At 56.7% G+C, this 16086-nt stretch overlaps 1 protein-coding gene across 3 annotated transcripts; it reads right to left on the bottom strand.

The window, feature by feature from the left end:
• Positions 1-2893: 2893 nt before the first annotated feature.
• HAPLN3 (hyaluronan and proteoglycan link protein 3) lies at positions 2894-14687 on the bottom strand. Of its 3 annotated transcripts, none has more exons than XM_084642191.1 (5): positions 14531-14687; positions 10012-10169; positions 8041-8409; positions 5883-6182; positions 2894-4244 (listed from the first exon to the last, which is right to left on the bottom strand). In XM_084642191.1, the coding sequence occupies exons 2-5, from the start codon at positions 10139-10141 to the stop codon at positions 3964-3966; spliced, it is 1080 nt and encodes a 359-aa protein (XP_084498317.1). In that variant the 5' UTR covers positions 10142-10169; positions 14531-14687; the 3' UTR covers positions 2894-3963. The 3 variants fall into 3 exon arrangements, with proteins under 3 accessions (XP_084498317.1, XP_084498318.1, XP_084498319.1); XM_084642192.1 differs by having other exon boundaries at positions 10012-10165; positions 14531-14657; XM_084642193.1 differs by having other exon boundaries at positions 10012-10190; positions 14531-14638.
• Between the last annotated feature and the right edge of the window lie 1399 nt (positions 14688-16086).

The following is a 16086-nucleotide window of genomic DNA, read 5'->3' as shown; positions in this document are numbered from 1 at the left end:
CCGCATGGCGAAGCAGCTCCCATCCTGTGATGGCGCGCTCTTTCTGGGGGACCGTGCAGGGCACCAGGGTTCCCTGCACCTATTTATATTTTTGAAACATGATGATGATAATGATGAGAAATGATAATAAAGAGAGAAAAATTGGAATAGTCTTTTTTTGGGGGTGGGAGGGGTAATTTAAATGCCTTAGTCAAAGTCTCCAGGATGCTGGTAGGAGCCTGTGTGTGCGTATCCTGAATTGCGCTTTTGCTCATGACGAGGGGCGGGGAGACCCAGCCTGGGAGGGGAGCTTTGGGGTTTTGTTTTTGTAAAAAGCAAAAAAACAAAAAACAAAAAACAAAAAAAATCCTTTTTTTATTATAAGTCTTGTGCCTAAAATGAGAACCTGACACACGGCAGTGCCTGCTGCTGTCAGCGCTATTGTGAAACCTGGACAATAAAACCGGTTGTATTTTATTCTTCCTGTTACCTGGTGAACTGCGTGTAGGCAGCTGTGTGGTTGTGAGCCACTGTATGTTTGGGCGTGTGTGCTTGTGAAATGTCTGTGGTGTGAGTCGAGCAGCCCCTCTGTGCCCTACCTACACAGGCTGGGAGTCGGCTCCAGCTTCAGAGCCTGGCTCTTTAGCTCATGCTGTAGAGGCTGGTGCTTTTAGCTCTAAAGTTCCAACCCCCACCCCATGGTTCGGTACCCTGATGCTGGCCATGATGGCATCCAGCACACGGGCACCCGGGTGTCTGTCTGTGGGAACACTTTGAGTGCATGTGGATGCGTGTTAGCCGGGCAGAGCAGTGTGCACACCGGGGTCCCCTCCCCAGGCAAATGTGTATATGAGTGGAAGCAACAAATGTGCCTTAAAAGCCCAAGCAAACGGTGCCTTCCTGAACAGGCCGGGCAGTGTGCTTGTTAGGGGGAACGCAATGGGCATCCCATAAGCCTTTGAGCCCAAATGGACTGTGACGAAGTTTCCTGTTGTTGCTGCTTCTCCAAACTTCTCTGGTCTCCCCTGAAGCAGGAGCGTTTATCAGGCTTAGAGCAGTGAGGTCTAGGATGCAGCACAGCAGGGAAGAGGGTTTCTCCCTTTCAGAAGCCCTCCCCTGAATGTCCCATCCCAGCCTTGGAGCCGCATCTGCTGCTGTAGCTCGTTATAGCCGTGGGGTCTCTGGCTTGGGAAGGGAGTTCAGTGCTGGGGACCAGTGCTCCATGGACAGGTGTGGAGAGTAGGGCCTGTCTTTATCCAGGCAATGGGAAATCACACTACTCCTCCACACACATGCTGCTCCCTGCAGTGGGGGAGCTCTTGGAGGTACTAACTCCTCTCTCTATTAGCGAACTGTGCAGGGAGCAGCCTTCTTGTTGGGGGCAGCAGCCGAGGTCTTGGTATCCCCCAGCTTCAGCCAGACTCACCACTGCAGGTAGGAATCTGGGGGCAAAACCTACATCCTCAGGGCATAGCAGCTGCAGCAGATGAGTTAAAGAAGCCCCACCCCAGCTGCACGGCATAGCCAGTCACAGCTATCGCTTCCCTCTCCCCAACACAACACAGCATCTCTCTAGTGGAGATCACTCCCCCCCCATGCCATTGCACAGATCCCACTTTTCCTCCCATATGCAATCAGCCAGCCTCTCTTCTTCCCTCTCCTCCCATTCATGATCCTGCAGGCTTCCCCTCTGCTCACTTGGGTTACCCCCCGGGGTACATACCAAATACCCCTGTGGGAGCCACAGCTGCTGCTCCCATGGAAAATTAACAGTAGCAAAGTATTCAATGCACTTCTAGCTTCTTTTACTACAAGGCGGAGACACATGCCCAGTCAGCTCTCTGCCAGCCACCAGCACATCATCAGTAGGCCATTGTTTGGGAGGCCCTGGTCACGCGCTCCCCTGACTGCAGTGTCTGAGACCGGCCCAGCCATACCAATCTCCTGTCATGAAGACGTTCCCCCATTAACCTTTAAAGATGATTCAGCAGCCTGTCAAGCTCAGCAATGCTCAGCATTTCCCGTCTGGCCTGGGCAATTAATTAGCCCTAATTAGAGAAACAACTGACGAGACTGCAAATACGAGAAGCCCAGTTCCTAGACCTGTGCTGTTGATCTCATATCCAGAGCGCCAGGACTTTTGGGAGCTCACAGCTGAGACAAACTCTGACACATTTCACCAGGAGACAGAGGGTTGCTGGGGTAAGTCCGGGGAACTACAGCCCATAATAGAAATGGCATTTTAAGGGCATGGGAAGGCACCTAACTTACCGATATAGGGAAGCACCAGTACTGTGTTGAGTAATTTGTTTGGAAAATCTCCTGCTTGTTTAAAAACTCCAAACCATTGGGAAAGCGGACACTGATCTGCTGCCAGGAGAGTTATGGGCCACTGGCAGACAATGCACTTCCCCTCCACTTCATCCCCAGGGAACACCCCTCCATCCTGCCCTCACAGCTACTCCAGCCCAGGGCTCCCCCCCCATCCCCCATACACAACTGCTGATGCGCCTCCACCCGGATCTGCAGCCTTCCACCCTGCTCTTCTGCTCCTGCCTTTCCCCACAACCTGCCGAGGAACCTTCACTCTGCCTTCCCCACGGCTCCAGTTCTGCTACTTCTCCCCCCAGTTCTGAGGAGGCTCCTCAGTTCTGCCCTAATCCCCACTCTGCCCCCCGGTCCTGCTAAGCCATACAGCTTTGTTCATAGACCGCTCCGCTGATGCCCTTCGGTTCTTATCTCCAACACCTCCTGTTCTTCCAAGTCCTGGGTGCCCCACTTTGAGCCCAGTACCCCGAGTGCATTCCCTTTCTAAAATCCTTCGCAGAGTGGTGTCCCCAGAGCTGCCGCTGCTGGCCGGGAAGAACGCCGCAGAATTTGTCCTGCCACCCAGGACACAGTTTCAGACCTCTGGGGCTTTCTCCAAAGCTTTATTTGAAGAGGTCCAGGAGAATACATCTTTTCACAATAAAACGCACAAAGACCGAGCCCCTGGGATTCAAGTGGTGCCTGGGAGAGGGGCCGGTGGAGAACAAGGCAGGCAAACCGGAGAGTTCCACCCAGTACACACACAGTACCACCTTTCAGTGCCCTTGGAAACCGCCAACCTCAGACTGGAGTCTCAGAGAGTTGAAACACAGCCAGATCCTGCAGAGAAAGAAGGGACTGGAGGGGGGTGGGCGGGGGAGAGAGGGAGTCTCCCGGGACACACGAGGCCTGAGCTGTGTTAGCTCTGGGCCTCTAGGCTTAGAATTATGCCTAATATCTCTGACCTCATCTGCGCTTCATTGGGAGGGGAAGGGGAAGGACTTTGAGGGCAGGGGAAGGATGTTGGTGAGTTGTGAGTCACTTGTGTGTGGTTGATCATTCGCCCACATTAACTGGGGGATGGGGGAGAGTGTTAAGTTCTGGCTTGCAGTTGATTTGGTGCCTTCCGTGCTGGCTGGGATGGGATGGCAGAGCAGTCTGTGCTTTAGAGACAGCTGTTCCCCTTTGGTACCAGTGAAACTGGAGCATGTCCACAGAGCGTCTGCCTTCGCTATCCCCCAGTTGCACGCGCTGTGCTTCTCCAGTGCCTGGATGCGTCCCTGCTAGGAAATGAATGTCTAGCCCAAGTGGATGTGCGTGAACCTGTCACTTCTTATCTCGCTGACCCTGTGACCAAGGGATGGAGCCACCTGGTACCAGACACCAAGCTCCCCAACCTGAGAGACCATTGAGTCTCCCTCCACTGGCTGGGTGGAAGGAGATCTGGTGCCCCATTCCTAGCCACGAGAGAGATGCAGAGGTGGCACTTGGCTGATTAGCGAGACGCCAGGGCCCAGCAACCCAGAGAAGATTCCCTTTAGTGAAAAAAATGTAAAATAAAAAAATAACAATTGAAATTAAAAAATACCCCAACACCCTGGAAACCTGACCCTTTAAATCCAGGCAGCACCAGGCAGGGAAGTGTCCACTGGCAAAGAGGGAGCCCCTCCCCATTCCTTAGTTCAGCTTGTAGCAATAAACCCCAAACTTGCCCTTGTCGGGGAAGCCGAAACTCCTGACCCCCGGCTCCGGTGGGCCGCAGTTGGGCCGGGGGAAGGCAATGGGGTAGCGGATGCTGCCATCTGCCAGCCAGCCAGCATCACAGCGATCCAGGCTGAAGAACTTCCATGCCGCATAGAGCTGCCCCACCTTGGCAAGTTCAGCCCCGTCATCCTGGCAGGCCTGCTTGGCCTCTTCCAACGTCAGCTTCTCCGGGTGAGCCAGGTAGTAAACTTTCCCTGGAGGGGAGAGGCAGAGGGGGTGGTCACTGGGAGGCGGAGGAACACTGAGCATGGCCGGCCCTACAGGAAAACCCCTCGCCCACAGGAGGTGCTAGGAATGGGAATTCACATAAGTTAGGGAGTTCAGAAACAGGCTGTGCTCTCCCTGGCACAAGAATGGGGAAGGGGCCAAAGGGATTTGATACCATCTAAACCAGAGGTGGGCAAACTACGACCCGGGGGCCGCATCCTGCCCTTCAGACATTTTAATCCAGCCCTTGAGTTTCCGCCAGGGAGCAGGTTCCAGGGCTTTCCCCGCTCCGGTGCTCCAGCCAGGGAGTGGGGTTGGGGGGCTTGCTCTGCACTTGACGTGGCTCCGTGCGGCTCCCGGAAGCAGCGGCATGTCCCCCCTCCAGCTCCTACGCGTAGGGGCAGCCAGGGGTCTCTGCACGCTGCCCCTGCCCTAAACACCACCCCCGCAGCTCCCATTAGCTGGGAACCACAGCCAATGGGAGCTACAGGGGTGGCACCTGCAGACAGGGCAGCACGTAGACCCGCCTGGCCATACCTCCACGTAGGAGACGGAGGGAAGACATGCCGCGGCTTCTGGGAGCTGCTTGAGGTAAGAGCTGCCGGAGCCTGCACCCCTGACCCCCTCCTGTGCCATGACCCCCTACCCCAGCCCTGATTCCCCTTTCACCCTCTGAACCCCTCAGTCCCAGTCTGGAGCACCCTCCTGTACCCCCAACCCCTCATTCCCACCCCAGAGCCCGCACCCCCACCTGGAGCCCTCACACACACACCTGCATCCCAGCCCCATACCAGAGCCCCCTCCTGCATGCTGAACTCCTCATTTCTGGCCCCACCCCAGAGCCCGCACCCCCGCCAGAGCCCTCATCCCTTCCCACACTCCAACCCCCAGTTTCATGAGTATTCATGGACCCCCCACCCCATACAATTTCCATATCCAGATGTGGCCCTCGGGCCCAAAAGTTTGCCCCTCCCTGATCTAAACACTTCACCACACATCAACAGCTGGGCATACCAGCTTTGCCAGGCATGCCCCAAAGCCTGGGGAGTTCTCGCAGTGCTGGTTCTCCTGGGTTTGTGGCCCCTTTGTGTCCGCAGAAGGAAGAGTCAGGCCCTGTATTACAGAACCGGTGGTTCCCCTGATGCTGGCACAGGCTGGTGCCATGTTAGCCATTTGAATGACACCACTTTGCCAGTCTCTCTAGCCTTGCATCCCAAACCGATTTGTAACTGAAATGGAGCAATTGCTTGACCCAGCGACCTCTAGCATGGGGCATGGATGCAGTTTACCAGCATGCAGCAATGCTACCTACCATTTCAGTCTGGGCAATGGAGGAGAATCCCAGATCTAACTGAAGGTGTTCTGAGAATTTAGGGAGGTGGATGGAATTACTCAGGTTAGAATTTGGCTGGCTCAAACACCCCGACTCTTAGAGAAGTTCTACTGGGTCTTCGCAGGCCCTCAGTTTTACATTTCAGCGAAGAAGTGTCCCTTCCAACAGGCAGCACCCCCTGCCACCACACTGTGCCCTGCAAAAAGAGCGCCCCTCTACTGGTCACCCCCCTTCTCTGCAGCATCAAGCAGGTCTCCCACCTAACTATGAGCCCTGCAGATGCCAGGCTCACCTTTCAGAGCAGAGGAGAAGCAGAAAACGTCGAAGTAGTGCAGGTTCTTGTGGCGCTCGCCATAGCTCCGAATGCCGGGGGCCAGCTTGCCGCCACAGGGCTCCCGGGGCACGGAAATGGGGTACTGCACTGTCCCATCCAGCAGCCATCCGGCATTGCACCAGTCCAGCCCCTCCTCCCAGGACTTGAAGAGCTGCTCGAAGGACGCAATCACAGCGTCCTGCTCCTCGCAGGCTTTCTTGGCTTCATGGAAGTTGAGTCGATAGCGACCGTGGTAAGGCTGGTATGGGAAAACCACCCCTGGAGAGAAAGAGAGAGGGAATGGCTGGGTCACAGAGCCACTGTGAAGGGTAGCCCCCTCTGGCTATGCCCGCAACCTGACACACACCCCTGGGGTGGACGGTACAGATCCCCACCAACACATCCAGTGTGGGGCTCCCAGCAAGCAGAGGGTGTTACAGCAGGACTCTGCCCCCTCCCAAGCTCATGGCTCCAAACTCACAGGATCAAGACCTAGGCACAGACGAACCCCAAACCGCGCTAGGGTTCAGAGACGTCCCAGAAGCGTCTCCAAAGCCCCTTGTGAGAACAGCCTCTCTCCTGGGGTTTCACTCATTGGATCGTCCAGGAAAGAAAGGCCCCTGAGCACCTCAAACTTCAGGCCCAGGATCTCATCTGAGTTCAGCGCAGCCCCTGTCTTATTGGAATCAAGCGGCCAGTCCGAAGACCAAAGGGACAGGCAGCATCAGCCCAAAGGGACAATGACACATGTCAATGGTGACACCTGGTGGCCAGAGTGAGGCATGATCTCTGCGTGCTCAGAGTTAGTTGGGAGAGCTTTGAAGGCTGGTGCCAGTAGCCAGCAAACTTGCCCCTTACTCAAAGCCTCCGTCCTCCAAATGGCTGGAAGGCGGCTTGGTACAAGTCCCTCTGCTGCACTGGGTGGCACTGGGTCAGGAACACAACAAGGTGGCAGGAAATGGGACATTTCCCACCGTTCTGGGTGGCTGTGAGTCTGGGACCGCGATGCGGAGCTGGGGTCTGAGCCTATGGAGAAGGAGAACATCCTAGGGGGTGACTTTCCGTCTGGATCACAGAGCCACAGGTGGGGTGTTTCACACCCTGCTTAGTTTCTTTCTCCAGCACCAATTCCCTGTGCAGTGTGCCCTGCGCTGCACAGATCCAGCAGCGAGAAATTAGGCCAGGGAGGCGGGGAGAGAGACACACATGCGTTCTGTGGTCTGATGCCCCCTCCTCCCACCTGTGAGAGCTACCATCTTAAAAAAAACACTAGTGTATGCCTTAGTGACAGGCCCCCAGTCCTGCAGCATTACAACTGGACATCACGCCGCGCCCCTGGAGTTGGAGGTCACTGTTAGCAGGACTTGACCACGGAGCCTTTGGATCTTTAAACAGCCGCCTCTTCTGCTTGGGGTAAAACGCCCAGCTCTGTCAGCGCAAAGCCAGCAGCAGACTCCTTCACCCAGCCTCCACTAGGGGGAGCCACACTGAGTGGCTGTAGGTTACAGGTGCACTGCATAATACACCTGTAGTGCGAGTGTCGGCTGCACTGGACGGAGGGTGAGCCACAGAAGCCTAGTGCAGTGTTATTGGATTGCTGCAGTAGTACTGTACCTAAGGGCCCCAGTCAAAGATCAGAGCCCCGCTGTGCTAGGTGTTGTACAAACAAGGAATAAGAAGACATCCCTTCTTTCTCCCTGCCCCAAGGAGCTCCTGCGAGTCTAACCTGACGTAACGCAAGTGCAAGGCGATGGCACGTGGCAATAACACTGCAGGGATGCCGATCTGGGTGAGCAGGGCCATAGGATTCGGTGGCAATTTTTATGAGGAAGGTACCTTGTACCTTCCTTCACCCTCACCCACCCAGTGGGAGAGCTTCTTCCTGAACTGCTGTGTCCTGGCACACGCACAACCCCCGTGTTGGCTGGGCATGGGGGTGCCCCAGCGAGGGGCAGCCGCAGAAGGACCCAGAACCTACGCTGATCCCACTCAGGAGCCTCAAAGGGGACAGCTTCTTGGGTGCCAGTTACTGTCCCCAGTAACCCCAGGGAAATCTCTGTGTGAGGGGGAGTTGCCCCATCTGTTCCCCTGCCCCCTCTCCCCCTCCCACCATAGCACCGGACGCCAGCCCACTCACCTCGCAGCTCCAGCTCCACAATGCCGCTCTCGTCCTCCAGCCCGTCGATCACCTCGCAGCGGTACTTGCCGTAGTCCTGCAGGCGCAGGTCGCTGATCACCAGGGACGCCTCCTGCTCACCCCGCTGGCGCAGGTGCACGCGGCCCCGGAACTCGCCGAAGCTACGGTGCTTCAGCCCGATGGCCACCAGCACGTCCCGCTCTTTGGTGTTGTCCTCCCGCAGCTTGGACCACTTGACGCGGATCTTGCGCGGCGTCTGCAGCGTGGGCTCGTAGTGGTAGCGGCAGGGCAGAGTGATGTTGGCACCGCGGTAGGTGAAGATTGCGTCTTCCGGGGTCTCCACCACCAGCTTCACGCCATTGAAGTGAACTGGCGGGGGAGAGGGGCCACAGGGGGAATGAGTACTGCCAGGGGACCCCGTCCCTCCAGCTCAGGGCGCTTCTGCGGCCCACGGGGGAGTGGATTCCCCACATATGCTACAAGGGAAGGGGCAGCCTACCCCACAGGCATCCCCACTAAGGGGTTCTAGGGCAGTTACGGTCCAGCAGGGCGGCCAAGCACCCTCCAGCAGGGTGTATAGGGACCTGGGAAGAGCTAGGCGTGTATAGGGACGGGAGGGTCTGTGACAGGGAAGGGGGGAGGGAGCAATCTGCCCTGCTCTGAGCACAGTAACTCCTGCAACTCACCACACCATTGACTGATACCAATCTGGCCCTGTGAGCCTCACCTCCTGCACTATTGTTCCCACCCCCCCTTGTACTCTGCCCCTTCCCTCACACTATCTACCCCCTCCTCCTCCACTCGCTCACCCTCCCCACCCCCGCCGTTCATCATCACTTCCTCCTGTGGCATCCCATGCCCCCTCCCGCCGCTCCTGCATGAATGTTGGAGAGGAAGGGAGGCAGGTGGCATCAGATGCTGCTGGGGTTGGAGGGAACCCAGTGCCCAGCAGAGGGCAACTTCCCTGTGGGGCAGCATCTATTTGAGCCCAGTCCCCACCAGCCGCACAAGTGTGCGAACCTGAGGGTCCCCTGGGAGGGAGAAGGGTTGTTCAGGGTGGAACAAGAGGGTAGATCTGGAGCCTCGGATGGGATATTTGGCCCGCATTTCAGGAAGCCCTTTCGGACAGCAAACGCCCGTTAGGCTGAGCCGTCATCTCAGAAGGGAAGGGATGCGAGTTGCTGGGGCCGCTTGCAACTGGAGGAGACGAATCTCCAGGGAAGAGGCTGCAGGGCCCAATCGAGCCCCAGCCTGATGGGCAAGAGGGTGGACCCGACCGGATGGCAGCTCCTCAGCTGCTCCACCTCTGCTATCTCTAATTCTGTGACTGCACAAGAGGAGAAGACCGGGGAAGAGGGGGGAGTGAGACGGATGAACGGGGCAGAGGACCCCATCAGACCAGGTTCAAATCAGTTCCATTCTACTCCCCCAGGGATCTTCCAACTGGAGCGAGAGCCAAGGGGACGCAGTCCTGGCATCCTGGCAGGGCAGAGGAGGGCAAGGGGAGATTTGCAGGTAAGGCGACGGGGGAAAACTCCCCTACGTTCCACCCGGCGGAGGGGAGCTTTATGGGAGGGGGATGTTATCAGTTGGCTGTGGGGTGAAAGAGCCCCAACATGCCTGGTGTGAGCCTGGCAACTGTCATTCTCTCCCTCTGAATTACCCACCCGAAGTTAGGAGGCAAAGACCCTCGACTCACACCCACATCCTCTGCCCCTTGACTGCCCCAGCCTCCTCAACAGCTCCCACCCCGATCTACACCTCCAGGCAACACTCCGATCTTTCACACCCCACGTGCCTACTGCCTCAGGAACGGGGAAGGGCAGTGGGTGATCGATGCCTGCCCGGCCTGCACCAGGATTCCCGGCCCATAAACACGAGCAGTAGCCTCTCTGGACCATGCACTCCTAGCGGCTGGTACTAAGGGCCAGCCCCTCTCCAGGTCGACCCTGCCCTCCCCACCACACGCACCTTCGCCGTTGCCATTGCCGTTGCCCTTGTCGTTCATGACGTGGTCGTAGTAGAAGCCGTTGTAGAAGGGGAGCCCACAGCTGCCTCGGCCCAGCTGCAGAAGCGTCACAACCAGGGATAGCAGCAGCATCGCTCCCGGGGGGCGGAGGAACGCCTGCCTGCCCAAGAGAGCGAGGAGGCTGTGGCAATGCCCAGGGGGCTGTCTCCCCCTCGGCCCAGCTGCTGCTAGCCCACCTGCGGCTTCGCACAAGCGAGTCGCTCTGTGTGCAGTTCTCGCGTGCTCGCCCGTGCACATGCACGGGATAGAATTTACATGTGCAAAAGTGAGTTTGCACTCACCGCTGGGCTTGGGGCACGTATGTTTTGTCATTTGCACACACTGAGCTAGTGCACACACCCCGTACAGGCAACTGCCTGAGCATGCTCCGTTTGAAAATACTCCCCTACCGTTTAAAGTATAGCCTGCTGGGAGAGGCTAGGCCGAGTATAGCAGGGGCATATTTCACAGCCTGAGCGCCTACTGCCATCCCCCACAGTGCCTGCTTAGGGTTGCCAACTTTCTACTCCCACAAAACCCAACACCTTAGCCCTGCCTCTTCCTGAGGCCACACCCCCACTCACTACATTCCCATTCCCTCAGTGGCTCGCTCTTCCCCACCCTCATTCACTTTCACTGGGCTGGGTCAGGGGGTTGGGGTGAGGGTGAGGGCTCTAACTGAGGGTGTGGGCTCTGGGTGGGGCCACAAATGAGGGGTTCAGGGTGCAGCAGGGGGCTCTGGGTTCCAGCTGGGGGTGAGGGCTCTGGCTGGGGGTGCGGGCTCTGGGGTGGGGCCAGGGATGAGGGGTTCAGGGTGGGGGTTGGGGCTCGAGGTTGGGGCGCAGGCTTACCTCGGGTGGCTCCCGGTCAGCAGTACCGCAGGGCTACAGCAGACTAGTCCCTAGCTGTCCTGGCTCCACGCTACGTCCCGGAAGCGGCCAGCAGGTCCGGCTCCTAGGTGGTGGTGGTGCGGGGGCATGCAGGAGGCTCTGCATGCTGCTCTCACCTGCAGGCACCGCTCCCGTTGGCCCTGGTTCCCGGCCAATGGGAGTGCGGAGCCAGTGCTCGGGACAGGGGCAGCGCTTGGAGCCTCCTGGCCCCTCGCCTAGGAGCTGGACCTACTGGCTGCTTCCAGGGCACAGCTTGGAGCCAGGACAGCTAGGGACTAGCCTGCCTTAGCCCCTCAGCACCACCAACTTTTAACAGCTCAGTCGATGGTGCTGACCGGAGCCACCACGGTCCCTTTTCGACTCGGCATTCTGGTCGAAAACTGGATGCCTGGCAGCCTTATGCCTGCTGTAGGGGCTCCCCACACAGCGCTCCCACCCCACTCCTCACACAGCCGCCGGCACCAAAACACAGCCAGTTTGCTAAATGCCAACGTGAGCTTTAACCTCTCTGACGGTACACTTAGAATCCAATTACATCTCTGCACCAGGCTGCTGAGCCCTTCCGAGGACTCCAGTACCCGTCTGGAGAATAGCCACAGAAGCAGCATTGCAAACCCCTATTTCCTCCCCTAAACAATCCCCTGCTCGCCACTCGCTGAGCTTTCCAGGGAAAGCACGTGAGGGCAGGATGAGACAACAGGTGTTTCAGAGAGTCCATGGACGTTCTCGCCCTCTGGGCAGCTTTTGTCAGGGACCGAGTTTGCAAGGCCTTACGCTACTCCTGGTGGCATTTCTCTGTGTGTAATGTGATAACTTTTGAGTGCTGCATACAGAGCCCAGGGCTTGTGGGGGAGAATGGGGGACCCCAGGATGGGGAGCACAAAGACCCTATGGCATGTGGCAGAGTGGGGAAAGGGTGGGCACACAGAGCCTCTGCCACGGTGGTGAAATGAGGAATAGGAGGCATGGGGTGGGGGAGGAATGAGAGGACACCCAGAGCCCATGGCATGTAGGGGAGGGGGAAATGGGAGACAGTGGTCTGGGGGAGGGGACATGGGGGGAGAATGGAGAATCCTGGCATGGGGGAGGGGAGGATTGGAAGCACATGGAATCCCTGGCATGTAGGAGGGAAGGGGCAGGGACTGTTTTCTTCTTGGTCTGTGTTTGTACAGCACCTTGCACAATGGGTCCACGATGGGGAATCCTAAATGCTATAGTAATACACACAACAATGAGGGGGCACACAGAGCCCTGGCATAGTGGGGAGATTGGAGGATGCTGGTATGGTGAAAAGGGGCACACAGCATTCCTAGCATGAAGGAGGGGGTGAGGAGGGTCGTACAGAGTCTCTGAAATAGAAGGGGATGAGAGGGTGGCAAATAGGGGACTTGTGAGGGGAATGGAGGACTCCAAAGAGCCCTGGGATGTGCGACCTCCTAGTTGAAAATCTGAGGGAAGAACCTGGAGTTAGTGCTGGGCAAAACTGTTTGGCTGGAACTATTTTCCATCGAAAACAGCAGATTCAGCGACACTGAAACATTTTGCAAATTTGTGTCAAAACTGCGTCAGAAACATGGGAAAGTTTTGAAAAAGCGGAAACGTTTGGATTTTTCAGATCAAAATGACTTTTTGTTTTGAAACTTCCTTCCGTGTCATTTAAAACCAGTCGCAGCCCCATGAATATGGTTGGAACTGGACCTCCAATTTCAGCTGCCCCGGAACCATTGTTTTCATTCTCATTTTTGGAATTGCCAGGGACCCCCCAAAACCCATTCCTCACCCAGCTCTCCAGGGAGCTTCCTTCCCTCTCTTGGTCCTTTAACGCCATTGGACAGAACCCTGCCGAGCACCCTCTCAGGAGCAAACCTGCCCCAAGGCTATCCTTGGCAGGGGACTCTCCCGCTCTTACATCTAGGACTAAGCCATGTTATCACTAGGACAAGAACTGACCGGGTTTGTCGCGTTCAGCAGGTGCCTCTTTAACATACGGCAAGTGGGAGACATTAGAGCTGAACTAGGGAAGAGAACAATTGTTTTGCAAATCCCAGATCTCTTTAGGGGAAGCTCCTCAGACCCTCCGGCATTATGAGCAGACACTTCTTAAGGCTTCATAGGCCATGGAGAACCAAATCAAGTGGAGCCAGCTCAAGACCGACTAGGTGCAGTTCCCAGAAATTTATAGATTCTCAGGCCAGCAGGGATCACTGTAATCATGTAGTCTGCCTGCCCGCATACCATAGGCCATAGCAGTTCCCCCAAATAATTCCTGGTTTGAACTGGAGCATATCTTCCAGAAATATTTGGCTGGCTGCAAGCTCCCTTAGAGCCTGCAGAGGGTGCCCTATACTCATCAGCTCTGCAGTCTGCTACTGGAGTCGGTCCCTGGAAGGAATTTGACATCGGTGCCCCCTGTTTAGACAGGGTTTACAAGCTCCTTTGAAACCGCCACCATCCATCCGTCTGGGGGATGTGAGAGCAGGGAGCGTGCAGAGACCGGGCAGCGCGAAGGTATGCAGCTCTTTCCCTTCAGAGTGATGCATGCCAGAGCCACACAGTCAGCTCCCTGCTGCACCAGCCCAGGAAACTGCCTGGACCGGTGCCCCAGGGTACAGGGGTTCTAGTCCTAGTATAGGAGCCTCACACCCAGCCAGCTGGGAGCAAGGCAGCTTGTGGCCAGAGTTCAGGGCAGTGAGTGAGGACTCCTGGGTTCTATTTGCACCTCTGACACGGTCTCCCTGGGTGACACTTCCCCTACCCTACCTCAGTTTCCCTATCTGGAGGGAGATACTGGCCTGAGATCCTCAAAGGATGGAGCGGGCCACAGGCAGAGACCCACTGCTCTATAGTCCACTAGCTACTATTGTCATTTACACACCTCTGAAACCAGGTCAACCAGAGATCCACCAGGACCATCCTTCCAGCATGGGAAGTCCAGGTACATACGAACCCACGTGCCGAGCTGAGCCTCCCGGGATTCTGCATTTGAAGCTTGGGCTCCCTTTATCTGGCTCTTGTGTTTCATTTCGACCCACACCAGCCCTCACCCCCCTTCCGCCTCTGCCACTTCCTTCCTCTCGCCCCCAGCTATTTGTCTTTCCATTTGTAGCCAGTACTTTGCTCTGTAATGCACCTGGGATCCAGTTGCCCCGAAGGACCCCGTTCCGAGTGCCAAGGGCTGGTACTATCAGAGCCTCACCGCTGGCACAGCAAAGCATTCGCTAGCCCCTTGCCCTGTATCCAGGGATTCCCTTACCCCAAGAGTCACCCTTTGAGACAGATCATAGGTTGGTTTTAAGCCCCAGGCGATCACGCCTGTGCTCTCTGTCCTGTCCCAGCAGAACCTCCAGCACCAGCCTCACTCCCAAGGGGTCTCCCAACTCTGGGCTTGGTTAGCAGGCAGATTCCGTGCAGTTAACAGGGTTCCTGCAGTCCCCCACTAACTTCCTGGGCAGCCCCCTACTCTTTCCAATGTCCCCACCAGCGGATCCACGCTCAGTCCCACTGGAAAGGGGCACAGAAAGCAGGATTCCTGCTCTCCCACCCCATCCCCTGTGCAGAAAAGCTCTGGGGTCTTCAGTCATCCCCTACTTACACGTGGGAGCCGGTCAGTGTCCTCGGGAAAGTTGAGGAGCTCCTGGGTTTCCCCGCCTGAGTCAAGCTGGAGGGCTGAAGTGAAATGTGTTTAGGGCTCTTGCATGGGCTAAAAGGAAACAGCAGCAGGACAATCCTCACTACTCCAGAGCCAGCCTCTTAAAGGGAAACACACTCCATTTCCCATCCGTGCCTCAGGGAGCGGAGAGTGGGGGCAGAGGAGGGATGGAGAATGACGGTCACTGAGTTTCCAGTCTGTTGTCCAGAATACAAAGGGGAGTTAGGATAGTGCTTCCGCAAGCGATCAAAGAATTTCCATTAACATCTCGGCATCGTCCTAGGCCAGTGGATCTCAGACTCTGACCAGTGCCCCACAGAGCCCTTCTGCACACTGCTGCCCCTGCACTGGAGCATGGAGAGGGAGCTGGCCCAGGTGGGGATCTCGTCTCTCTAGAGTGGACCCCAGAAGACATCAGATGGAAGCCATTGGCCAAAGAAAGATGGCCACATCTGTGACAACCTGCCCCGCATCAGAAGGGGACTAAAAAGCCGAACAGGGGATTCAAGCCATGGCACGATGCCCTGTCCCAGGCAGGTATTTGGTGGGGTGCATCACCTCCCATCAGTCTGACCTCTACTGTCTTCTAACCTTCGGCCATAGAGTATATTGCCTGTCATCAGGTCAAGTGTGCAGCAGTCCCACTCCTGCCTACGGGTGAGGCTCTTTGAGACTCCAGGAGGGAATGGCCCATGCACTGAGAGAAGGCACCATGCTGAGGAAACCATCGCAGAGCCTGGCACTGCCGGACATGGGTTAGCCAGGCCTGTTGGCAGCATCCCCCTTGAGCATCTCCTGAGATCACAGTCTGGATGGGGACTCTGAATCCTGCTAGTCCAAGGCACGTGCCCAACTCAGATGAAGGTTTTTGGGGTTTAGCTTCGTGGGCAGAGGAGGAGCCATGGAGCCAAAGAAGAAACAAGGGGCCATGAGAGGAGAACTTGGCAGGGACCAGAGCAGCAGCTGGGCCGGGGAGCTCCCCAAGTGTGCACTCTGATCTCCCTAGCAGAGAATGCTTTGATCAGAGCTATGGGCTTTGCTGGGGGTCAGGAGGAGAAGGCTGGGATGTCACAAATAAATATTTCTTTGCTTGATCTCAATGAGTTGCGCGATGCCTGGGCAGTGTGATGATGGGCACCACGTGGTCGTTAACACAGATAAATAAACAGCCCACACCAGCCCATTCTTGGGTTTCACACGGGGCCCTGGCCTAGTCACTACGTCGCTGCCCACACTTGGTGGCCTGGGAAAGGGTTGCATGGCTAAGGGCACCAGAGAAATCTGACCGAGAGGAGGGGGTTGGTTGTTCTTCTCAGCGCAATGCCTTGGCAGAGCGCGGATGGCACACGGCTGCTGGCACTCGGCTGATGGCAACAATTTGGCCCTTTTGGGTATTTGATTGCTGCCATTCTCCTGGTTTACAGGTCAGCATCCACATACACGTGTGCTCAAATGAATGCATACACATGCAGACATGCACATGGGCATGCAAACATTAG

The sequence above is a fragment of the Lepidochelys olivacea genome (assembly GCF_965140295.1).
Source record: "Lepidochelys olivacea isolate rLepOli2 genome assembly, chromosome: 10".
NCBI classification, from domain to species: domain Eukaryota; kingdom Metazoa; phylum Chordata; order Testudines; family Cheloniidae; genus Lepidochelys; species Lepidochelys olivacea.
The sequence above is the reverse complement of the archived record's forward strand: the minus strand, read 5'-3'. Positions and strand labels throughout refer to the sequence as shown.